The sequence below is a fragment of the Lucilia cuprina genome, chromosome 6 (assembly GCF_022045245.1).
Source record: "Lucilia cuprina isolate Lc7/37 chromosome 6, ASM2204524v1, whole genome shotgun sequence".
NCBI lineage: Eukaryota > Metazoa > Arthropoda > Insecta > Diptera > Calliphoridae > Lucilia > Lucilia cuprina.
This window is the reverse complement of record NC_060954.1, coordinates 10,972,737-10,984,989: the sequence shown is the minus strand read 5'-3', so window position 1 is coordinate 10,984,989 and position 12,253 is coordinate 10,972,737. Positions and strand designations below refer to the sequence as shown.

Here is a 12,253-nt window from a genome sequence, read left to right as displayed (position 1 = left end):
AGTCTATAGTCTAGTCTATAGTCTAGTCTATAGTCTAGTCTATAGTCTAGTCTATAGTCTAGTCTATAGTCTAGTCTATAGTCTAGTCTATAGTCTAGTCTATAGTCTAGTCTATAGTCTAGTCTATAGTCTAGTCTATAGTCTAGTCTATAGTCTAGTCTATAGTCTAGTCTATAGTCTAGTCTAAAGTCTAGTCTAGTCTATAGACTAGTCTATAGACTAGTCTATAGACTAGTCTATAGTCTAGTCTAAAGTCTAGTCTATAGTCTAGTCTATAGTCTAGTTTATAGTCCAGTGTCTAGTCTATATTCTAGTCTATAGTAGTGTATATAATATAGTATATAGTCTAGTCTATAGTCGAGGCTTTAGGGTTGTCTACAGGCTATTTTATAGTTTTGTCTATAGTCTAGTCTATAGTCTAGTCTATAGTCTAGTCTATAATCTAGTCTATAGTCTAGTCTATAGTCTGGTCTATAGTCTAGTCTATAGTCTAATCTATAGTCTAGTCTATTCTATAGTCTAGTCTATAGTCCAGTCTATTGTCTAGAGTATAGTCTAATCTATAGTCTAGTCTATAGCCAAGTCTATAGTCTAGTCTATAGTCTAGTCTATAGTCTAGTCTATAGTTTAGTCTATAGTCTAGTCTATAGTCTAGTCTATAGTCTAGTCTATAGTCTAGTCTATAGTCTAGTCTATAGTCTAGTCTATAGTCTAGTCTATAGTCTAGTCTATAGTCTAGTCTATAGTCTAGTCTATAGTCTAGTCTATAGTCTAGTCTATAGTCTAGTCTATAGTCTAGTCTATAGTCTAGTCTATAGTCTAGTCTATAGCCTAGTCTATAGCCTAGTCTATAGTCTAGTCTATAGTCTAGTCTATAGTCTAGTCTATAGTCTAGTCTATAGTCTAGTCTATAGTCTAGTCTATAGTCTAGTCTATAGTCTAGTCTATAGTCTAGTCTATAGTCTAGTCTATAGTCTAGTCTATAGCCTAGTCTATAGTCTAGTCTATAGTCTAGTCTATAGTCTAGTCTATAGTCTAGTCTATAGTCTAGTCTATAGTCTAGTCTATAGTCTAGTCTATAGTCTAGTCTATAGTCTAGTCTGTAGTCTAGTCTATAGTCTAGTCTGTAGTCTAGTCTATAGTCTAGTCTATAGTCTAGTCTATAGTCTAGTCTATGGTCTAGTCTATAGTCTAGTCTATAGTCTAGTCTATAGTCTAGTCTATAGTCTAGTCTATAGTCTAGTCTATAGTCTAATCTATAGTCTAGTCTATAGTCTAATCTATAGTCTAGTCTATATTCTAGTCTATAGCCTACTCTACAGTCTAGTCTATAGTCTAGTCTGTAGTCTAGTCTATAGTCCTGTCTTTAGTATTGTCTTAAGTCTAGTTTAGTCTACAGTTTAGTCTAAAAGTTCAGCTTAACACTATCATATTATGTGTCACGTGCAACATGATATTTAAAACAATTAAAAAATTCTTGAATATTTTATAGAACCACTTTCCAATTTCAAATTTTAATATTAGAATTTTTTTTTGCAAAATTCCTATATAATTATACATTTAATAAATGTAAGTGGTTTTTGTTATAAATCAATAATTTGTGTTAATTAAATAATTAATTATTTTAAATAGAAAATGTAAATGCTTTATTGATAAGAACAGCTAGTTTATTTTTAATAATATTTAAAATATTTAACTTTATGCAAACTTTATAGAAAAATTATAATGTTTAGGACAGTCACAGTTTATGAACAATAACAATGTCAATAAAATCGAGAACCAAAAAAAGCACTTATTAGTCAACACTGTTGGCTTACCGTTAATCGTTAAAGAAAGTGCTGCCAAGTTGTTATAGCAATGACGTTGTTAAAATATTCTTTAAAGTGTGTGAGAGCATTGAAGAAAGTGACAGAGAGTGAGAATTAAAGTCAGTGTTGCTAATTACTTAAGTAGTTACAGCAACGAAGCATTTAATGGAAAAATGAGGACTTAATTATATATTAAAACGTTTTTGACAAAAAAAAAAAAAAAACACTTTTTTCAGAAAACTGTGATTTGACAAATGCTATGTATACACTGTTGTTAGATCTTACAACGTTGGCAGTAAAATACGCAGAAAATGTCTAATAATACTGTCCACTTACAAATTTTGTCTTGCAATATTTTCGGTAATGCTTTTTCTGACAACGTTGCAAAAGAAAAATTTAAAGTTCAGACGATTAGTAGACATTTTCTGAACAGTTTACTGACAACGTTGTAAGATCTGACAACCGTGTATCATGGCTTAAAGTAAACTATAGTTTACTTCAACATAAGATTCACATTTCATTTTCCTTCTATACTCCACAGCATTTTTTTGTGAGAACAAATCTCTTTACAACTTTCGTTGAATGATCGTTCGTCAGTCAGTCTCGCTAGCTGCCTTGCTGTGAGTACAAATGATCACCAAACTTAAACTATCACTTACTGGTAAAACATACCAGTCGTGCTATATGCAAATACTATATTTAAACTTAACTATTTATTCTATCTCTCTGTACTCTGACTCTGATCATTACACGAGATCATCTATCAACTTTATCTATATATACATTGTTGTTGTTTTTTCTCTATGTGATATACAATTTATAAATATATATTCTTCGGCTAAAGCTATAGATGATTTCAGTTGTTTATCATAGTACAACGTGTTAATAAGTCTGACAGTATTTTTTTTTTTAGTTAAATTCTTAATTGAAAAGATCAGTCAGACATTCATTGTGATTTTTTTTTTTTGTCGAAAGTACGTAAAATGTGTATTTTTTTAAATATAAAGAAAAAAATATTAAATAATTAAATTAAATAATATTTAAATTGTAATATTAGTGGCATAAATATGTGGGTGTAAAGAAGAATTTGTGCAAAAGTTTTTTTTTTTAAATAACAATAAATTTAAATACTAATTAATGAATTAAAGGATTAAAGTGGCAAAAAAATGAAAATTAAAAAAAAATTGTTGGAAAATTAAAAAAACCTTTAAATTGTTAAAAAGATTTTAAATTGAAAAAAAAAGAAACTAGAACTATAAATGAACTTATAAAAAACCCTTAAAAAATATTACTAAAAATAAATTTTAAATTTTAAAAATTGTTTAAAAAATATAAAATTTAATTTTAAAATTTCCAAAAAAAGTGATTTTTGGTTCTAATTTGAAAAAAAAACTCATTTTTAAAGTGTTTTCAAAGCTCGAAGGACCATTAATATTAAACTTTACAACATTTCTTTTTTAGCTCCCTCACATTGAGAAGATTTTTTAAAAAGTTAAAATTTTACAAAGAAAATATTAAAAAAAAAAATAAACATAAAATATCTCTAATAGTTATTCGAAGGACCATTTAAACTTTACAACATTTTTTAATACTTTTTAATTTTTAAAAAGTTAAAATTTAGCAAAGAAAATATTTAAAAAAAAAAAACATAAAATATCTCTAAAAGTTATTCGAAGGACCATTTTTTATAAACTTTAAAATATTTTAAAAATAAATTAAAAGAGCAAAGAATTATAAAAATTTTAAACACCGCATTGTAGTTTAGTTATGCAACCTACTGAGTACAGTTCAGGCTGTAGTCTACATAATAGCACAGTCTATAGCCCCGCCTTTAATCCTATCTATCTATACCTTACGCTGCAGTCGAAATATGGTTTATAGTTTCGACTATACTCTAGTTCGTAATCTAGTTAATATAACAAACTATGAAACTAAATATCGAGACTTGTCTTTAGTCTGGCCTCTAGTCTAAAGTTTAGTATATAATCTAGTATATAGCATAGTCCATGCTGTACTCTATTGTCTAGCCTATTGTTCAGTGTACGGTCTGATCTATGGTCTAGTCTATTTCTAATCTAAAGTATATTACACAGTCTAGTTTGGAGTCTCGTATATAGCATTGTCTATATTCTATTATGTGGGCTATTGTAGTCTATTTTATAGTCTATAGCCCATTCTAACGTCTAGTCTATAGTCTAGTTTATAGTCTAGTTTATAGTCTAGTTTATAGTCTAGTCTATAGTCTAGTCTATAGCCTTGTCTATAGTCTAGTCTATAGTCTAGTCTATAGCCTTGTCTATAGCCTTGTCTATAGTCTAGTCTATAGTCTAGTCTATAGTCTAGTCTATAGTCTAGTCTATAGTCTAGTCTATAGTCTAGTCTATAGTCTAGTCTATAGTCTAGTCTATAGTCTAGTCTATAGTCTAGTCTATAGTCTAGTCTATAGTCTAGTCTATAGTCTAGTCTATAGTCTAGTCTATAGTCTAGTCTATAGTCTAGTCTATAGTCTAGTCTATAGTCTAGTTTATAGCCTAGTCTATAGTATAGTCTATAGTCTAGTCTATTGTATATTAGTTTGCTTTATAGTTTCGTCTATAGTCTAGTCTATAGTATAGTCTATAGTCTAGTCTATTGTATATTAGTCTGCTTTATAGTTTCGTCTATAGTCTTGTCTATGGTCTAAAGTATTGTCTAGTCTATATTCTAGTCTATAGCATATCCTATAGTCTAGTTTATAGTCTAATCTATAGTCTATTTTATAGTCTAGTCTATAGTCTAGTCTACAGTCTAGTCTATAATCTAGTCTACAGTCTAGTCTATAGTCCAGTCAATATGTTAGTCTATAATCTACTACATAGTCTAGTCTATTGTGTAGTATGTAGTCTAGTATTTAGGCTAGACTATAGTCTACTCTATAGTCTATTCTATACTTTAGTATATTGTCTAGTATATAGTCTTGTCTTCAGTCTACTCTTCATTCTAGTCTATATCATATTCTACATTCTATTGTTTAGTCTAGTATATGATCTAGTCTATAGCCATTTATAATTTTATTAGTGCTGCCAATATTTCGCGATAGTTTAGTCGCTTTTTTTTTATTAAATGTTGGCAACTCTTTCCCTCTCTCTCTGTTACTCTTTCGTAAAAGTTAGTGTTGTAAAGTTACACAATAAAATAGAGTTGCAAATTTTTTAAGAAAATCTAAGAACTTTGTTTCTCCCAAGTTTTAAATTCATGATTCATTTATGTTAAAATAATTATTATTTAGTTTATTTTCTTTGAAATTTTTTATATTTTTAATATTTAACAATAAAAAATTTAAATGAAACTTTTAATGATTATTAAGTAAATGAATAATTTTTGCTCGAAATGGTTATTATTATTGTTATTAAATTTAGCATATGTGCAATATACAATTCCAAAAACTATATGCATGGTTGCATTTTTTACATAAAAGTAAAACTTTCTCCTTTTTGCATATAAACCCTAGTATTTACAAAATCATTAATTAAAGCTTTTATAAATAGAAAATAAATATATTTATGGAATTTTACATAAAAAAATTTTTGGCAACTTAACAAAATGACTCTTACGGCAATATTGGCAGTTGGCTAAAAATTCTCTATTAAGTTTTTACTGTCTCTCTCACTCGATGTATCATTATAATGACAACTGGTATTTAAAATTCAAAAACTTACATAAATTTTTACTAAAAACGGAAATACAATAGTTTTTTGAAAAAAAAAAAATTGTAACACATAAATCTTTTTTTTTTAAGAAAAGGAAACCATGTTTATGTACGAATGCAACCAGCAGACAATACAAATTGAAATAAATGTCATTTAGACATTTTATTAATGAGACTAGAGATTGAGTGTTAATGATAATAATGACACTTATAAAGACAGTCATACTGTCTGTCTATCCACAAAACAAAAAACAATGCGGGTATTATATTTTTTAAATACAAAATTTATATTTTTGCAAAATTAACTAGACAGACATGGTTATACCTTAAACGGCTAATAATGAAAATTTTTGATAAATTATTATTGCCAATTATTGTTATTTTTTTCTATGTTTTGTTTGAAAATTTGTTTAAATGTTTTGTTTTCTTCTTCATTTTTTTGTTAAAATTTAATGCGCATTTTCTAAGAAAATAGAATTCAAAACAAAACACTTGTCAAGAATTTTGTAAATATTCTATTAAGTAGACAACTAATAGAATGATTATTAAAATTATCTTAAGTTTTTTGTATAGATTTTAAACATAATTACTACAAGTTTCTGTTTTTTTTTTAATTTTTTAAAAAATTAATGAACTAACAGAATTAGTGGTTTTTAAGCTTTTAACATAGGAATATAGACCAGACTATGATCCAGAACATATGCTATATAAAGGACTATAGACTAGACTAGAAACTAGAATATAGACTTGACTATAGACTAGACTATAGACTGGACTATAGACTAGACCATAGACTTGACTATAGACTTGACTAAAGACTTGACTAAAGACTGGACTATAGACTGGACTATAGACCAGACTATAGACTAGACTATAGGCTAGACTATAGAGTAAACTATAGACTATACTATATACTAGACTATAAACTAGACTATAGACTAGATTATAGACTAGACTATAGACTAGACTATAGACTAGACAATTGACTAGACTATAGACCAGACTAGACAATAGACTAGAATATAGACTAGATTATTGACTAGACTATAGTGTAGACTATAGAATAGACTATAGACAAGACTATATACTAGACTGTATACTATACTAAAAACTAGACTATAGATTAGACTATATACTAGATTATAGGCTAGACTATAGACTAGACTATGAACCAGATTATAGACTATACAATGGACTAGACTATAGGCTAGATTATAGAATAGACTAGACTATAGACTAGACTATAGACTAGACTATAGACCAGACTATAGATTAGACTTCGACTAGACTACAGACTAGACTATAATTTAAATAAGACTATAGACTAGACAATAGTCTAGATTATAGACTACACAACATATTAGACTATAGACTATGGACCAGACTATAGACAAGACTATAGACAAGACTACGTACTAGACTATAGACCAGACTTTAGACAATAATCTAGAGTATAGACTAGACTATAAACTAGACTATAGACTAGACTATAGACTAGACTACGGACTAGACTATAGACGAGGCTATAGACTAGACTATAGATGAGACTATAAACTAGACTATAGACGAGACTATAGACTATAAACTATACTATAAAATATACTATAGACTAGACTATTGATTAGACTGCACAACAGACCAGACACTGGACTTAAGACTAAACTATAGACTAGAATAGAATGAAGACTAGACCTATACTAGACTATACTATATACTTGACCATGAACTTGACTATATGATAGTCTGAGGAATATAGACTAGCCTATAGACTAGAATATAGACTGTAGACTAGACTATAGACTGTTGACTAGACTATAGAATAGACTTGATTATAGACTAGACTATAGACTAGACTATAGACTAGACTATAGACTAGACTTTAGACTAGACTATAGACTAGACTATAGACTAGACTATAGACTAGACTATAGACTAGACTATAGACTAGACTATAGACTAGACTATAGACTAGACTATAGACTAGACTATAGACTAGACTATAGACTAGACTATAGACTAGACTATAGACTAGACTATAGACTAGACTATAGACTAGACTATAGACTAGACTATAGACTAGACTATAGACTAGACTATAGACTAGACTATAGACTAGACTATAGACTAGACTATAGACTAGACTATAGACTAGACTATAGACTAGACAATAGACTAAACTAAACTGTAGACTAGACTCGATATATTATAAAATTTTTGCTAAAATTGGCAACACTTAAAATTTAATGTTCTCTCTTTCCTTCTACAATTTTGACTAAGCAGTGTTGTAAAGTTGCACAATAAAACAAGTGTTGCTAATGCTTAAAAACTGCAGTGTTTAAAACAGCAAATAGCAATTTTAAAAAATATAAAAAAAAATTAAATTAATTTTTTGTAGAAATTTACTAATTACTTATTTTTTGCTTCTTCTTTTCTTTTTAGATATAAAAGCTGGCGAACTTAATACTATATAGAGAGGAAATCGTTTAAAAAATATCCAAATATATAAACAAACATGGATATAAGCTCAAAACCAAAAAGAACATTTTTTAGCAGTTGATAGAGTTTTTTGTTTTCGAAACGAAACTCATTCCCCTCTCAGAATAAAGTCTACAAGAAAATAGTAAAAAAACTAATTACTTTTATTAAATAAAATAAAATTTTTTTAGTGAAAAATTAAAGGAAAAGAAAAAAAAAACAAAATCAACCGCTTCCAATAACTTCCAAAGCTTTTATAGTAAAACAAAGAAAAAAATAAATTAAATAATTTTATTAAAATAACTATGCGCACATTACGAATCTTTATTTCTATTGTAAATTAAAACTGCTTTCTTCCTAAATTATAATTAATTAAAAAAACTAATTAAATAAATAAAATAAAAAAACTACTACTTTGCTTAACGAAACAATAAATAATTTTACGAATATAAAGAAAAAACAAAACCCCATGACAACTCTTAAAACGAAAGTAATTTAAAAAATTATTAAAAAACTTAAAATTTTTTATAATTTCTGCTTAAAAAGAAAGTGTTAAATATTTGCTACGTTCTTAACATAAAACTAACAACAATAATTAATAAATTATCGTTAATTAACAACAACTTAAATAAAAAAAGTTTAAACATTTATAAATCATTACTGCAACTAGTCCTTTAATATTATACACGCTTCCATTATGTCGGAACCTATAAACAATTTAACTCTAACGACGTCGTTACACAACGGCTCGTTATCATCATCATCTTCAGCCTCAACATCAACAGCAGCAGCGGCAACCACATCATCAGCCAACAGCTTAACGTCGGCCCATGCAGCTAACTCAACCTCAACCACCAACAATTGTGGCAATACGCCCATGCTTAACGGACACATTGGCACTCACTATACGCATTCGAAGCATAATTTTGAACGTTATACCAGCCATACTAATGATTACGTTTCCATACCACAATTCTATGCGGGTCGCAGTGTATTCATTACCGGTGGCACTGGTTTTATGGGAAAGGTGAGTTGGTTTCATTATAAAACTTTCATTAAAATGTCAATTCCATAAGTCCAAGTTTTTATACTGTCCAATGACTATTTTATAGTCCCAACTGTTGACTAGGTCACTATAAAGTTCAGAATGTCTTCTAAAGCCCTGATTAAAGTTTTTCGTCCTTTTCTAACAGAAGCTAGGCTTCTAGTATAGTTTATAAACCATAACATTAACCAGATTCTAGTCCTAACCATAGACCGGAATATAGTGCTGACTATAGACTAAATTATGGACTAGAAAATAGTCCAGGCTACAGACTAGACCATACTATGGACTAGACTATACTATGGATATAGTATAGACTAGACTATACTATGGATATAGTATAGACTAGACTATACTATGGATATAGTATAGACTAGACTATACTATGGATATAGTATAGACTAGACTATAGACTAGACTATAGACTACACTATAGACTAGACTATAGACTAGACTATAGACTAGACTATAGACTAGACTATAGACTAGACTATAGACTAGACTATAGACTAGACTATAGACTAGACTATAGACTAGACTATAGACTAGACTATAGACTAGACTATACACTAGACTATAGACTAGACTATAGACTAGACTATAGACTAGACAGAATAGTCTATAGTCCTGCTTACAGTCTATAGACAAGATTTTAGGCTAGACTAAACTAAACACTCAACAATAGACTAGACTATAGACTAGACTGTATCCTAGACTATAGACTATATACTAGTATATATTACACTTTACATTAGATTAGAGTATAGGCGAGACTATAAGTTGGACTAAAACTTTTATTTTCCAACCCTGGTTTAATTCTTTCCACACTTTCTTCCACTTTGACACTTAGACTCTTTGTCTACTCTTGAATTGCAGCCACGCGTATGGGTTTTATAGACAGCGATGCCAGATTTGTGAAAATATAAATTATATATAGAATTGTTATACAAAAACAAATGTCTATAGAAAACTGTTATACATACTTAGATACAAGTTAATAGACTGTTATACTAGTAAAATTATCTTAATAAAACTGTTATACGGACACAAATTTCATAGAAACCCTAAAAATAAAAGTAGAATTTCTATAAATATTTCATAATTTTTGAAAAAATTGTTAAGGCCTATTCTGTATAGTAATTTCCCGGGAAGTTTGTTCTTTCTGTTATACATAAAGAATGCAAATTTCCTGGGAATTTTTATTCATAATTTACCTTATAAAAACTTATTGTATGGCAACTCTGTGAAATTAAAATAATGTGTAAATATTTACATACCAACACATGCATACATATGCATAAACATAACACTCCCTTACATATAAATAACAATAGCAAGAACAACAACAATAACAACATTAATTGACCTCACTACTTAACCAACAGCAAACTGTAATAAACAATGATTACAATAACCAATCAACCAACCACTCACCACTTTTAACCACAAAAGGGACTCAAACACACAAGCAGGTCATACATGTAGAATAAACACATTTAATATTAAATTAAATAATATTTAACGACAATGAATGTAAAATTATTTACAACATTTAAGGGGTTTTCTTTTGAATAATAAATAACTTCCTACGTCCTTTTATATCCTTTAACTCTTAACGTATTAAAGTTTAAAAAGTTGTCACAAAAGTGTCAAAGAAAAAAAATCAATAACTATACAGGTCATGCAGGTCCTTTAATTTGTCCTGAACATGCCAGACACGCTAATTTTTATTTAAAATTTAATTTAGATTTTGTGTTCGACAGTAAAACAAAAAGGCGCCATTGTGGTCTTTAAACATTAAATGATGATTGCTACGGTTGTTTAGGAAATGGAAATGACAAGTGTTGAGAGAAAGAGAGAGAGATAGCGATGGTGAGAGAGGAGAGGGTGTGAATATGTGGTTTATTTTAATGAGGTGTTTCCTTTATTTTTATACTGGGAGTTAAGTGACAATTGTTTTGATTAACTTGAAGAAGGAAAAAAAACTCCTCCAGGAATGTAATGACCTCTGGCAATCGTTTCATTTTAAAACAGCAGGGGAGTTGTTGTTGTAAAGTGTTTCATTGTCAGGATTTAAAAGGACTTTCCTTTAGGTTAATAGGGAGATAATCTACTGTTAAATTTTCTAAACAAAAACAAATTCTAATGCATAAATTGCTAATCTTTTTCTTTCCAGGTCTTGGTTGAAAAATTACTACGCTCTTGTCCGGATATAAAAAATATTTATCTACTCATACGGCCCAAAAGAGGGCAAGAAGTTTCGGCTCGACTTGATGAATTGCTAGATGCACCGGTAAGTGATATCTTTTCCTATTTTATTAATTAAATGTCTTATTTCTCATTTCTTTTTTTTTTTTAATAAACGCAGCTTTTTGAAAAACTAAGAAGAGAAAAACCAAAGGATTTGAGTAAAGTAATTCCTATATCGGGTGATATAACATCCGAAGAATTGGGCATTTCGGAAAGTGATCAGGTAAATAATTATAAATGTTATAATTGTCCTCTTTTAAAAGATTTTAATGTGTATTTTCTGTTTTGTTTTTTAACAGGCTATATTGTGTCGCAATGTATCGATTGTATTCCATTCAGCTGCCACTGTTAAATTCGATGAAAAGCTCAAATTATCAGTTACAATCAATATGTTAGGGACAAAACGTTTGGTTGAATTATGTCATCGTATGATGTCTTTAGATGTAAGTATGAATAATTTTAAATAATATAGATAAATAATTTAAGGTACAACTTAGTGCAGAAATATTTTTAGCCTATAACCTAATCTATAGTCACAAATATGGAATGGTATATGACTATAGACTAATAAATCAACTATGCACTAGAGTCGAGATTGTAGACTGGTCTACAATCAAGATTGTAGATTGGAGTCAAGACTATAGACTGGTATATAGCTAAGAGTATTGACTCCTGCATAGTCAATACTACAGTTTCGATTACATATTGATTTAAAGTCTAGACTATAGACAAGTAAAATGCCAGTTCAATACCATTTTAGGTCAAGTTTAGTCCTAGTGCATTTCTAGTTCAGTTGATTTCAAGTCTAGACTATAGACAAAGAAAATGCCAGTTCAATACCATTTTAGGTCAAGTTTAGTCCTAGTGCATTTCTAGTTCAGTTCAGTTCTAGTTCTAGTTCAGTTCTAGTTCAGCTCTAGTTCAGTTCTAGTTCAGTTCTAGTTCAGTTCTAGTTCAGTTCTAGTTCAGTTCTAGTTCAGTTCTAGT

The 12,253-nt window shown here is 29.0% G+C and overlaps 2 protein-coding genes across 2 annotated transcripts in view; both read left to right on the top strand.

Moving 5' to 3' along the window:
* LOC111688926 overlaps positions 1-8,169 on the top strand; it is a 97,917-nt gene extending 89,748 nt beyond the window's left edge. Inside the window, exon 2 of the mRNA XM_046955388.1 lies at positions 7,936-8,169. Within this exon, the coding sequence (XP_046811344.1) occupies positions 7,936-7,967 (32 nt within the window). The 3' untranslated portion in view covers positions 7,968-8,169. The remainder of the gene's footprint in view (positions 1-7,935) is intronic.
* Positions 8,170-8,551: 382 nt separating this feature from the next.
* LOC111680622 (putative fatty acyl-CoA reductase CG5065) overlaps positions 8,552-12,253 on the top strand; it is a 14,460-nt gene continuing 10,758 nt past the window's right edge. The window contains exons 1-4 of the mRNA XM_023442294.2: positions 8,552-8,998; positions 11,193-11,309; positions 11,385-11,489; positions 11,566-11,709. Coding sequence (XP_023298062.2) covers positions 8,669-8,998; positions 11,193-11,309; positions 11,385-11,489; positions 11,566-11,709 — 696 coding nt within the window. The 5' untranslated portion in view covers positions 8,552-8,668. The remainder of the gene's footprint in view (positions 8,999-11,192; positions 11,310-11,384; positions 11,490-11,565; positions 11,710-12,253) is intronic.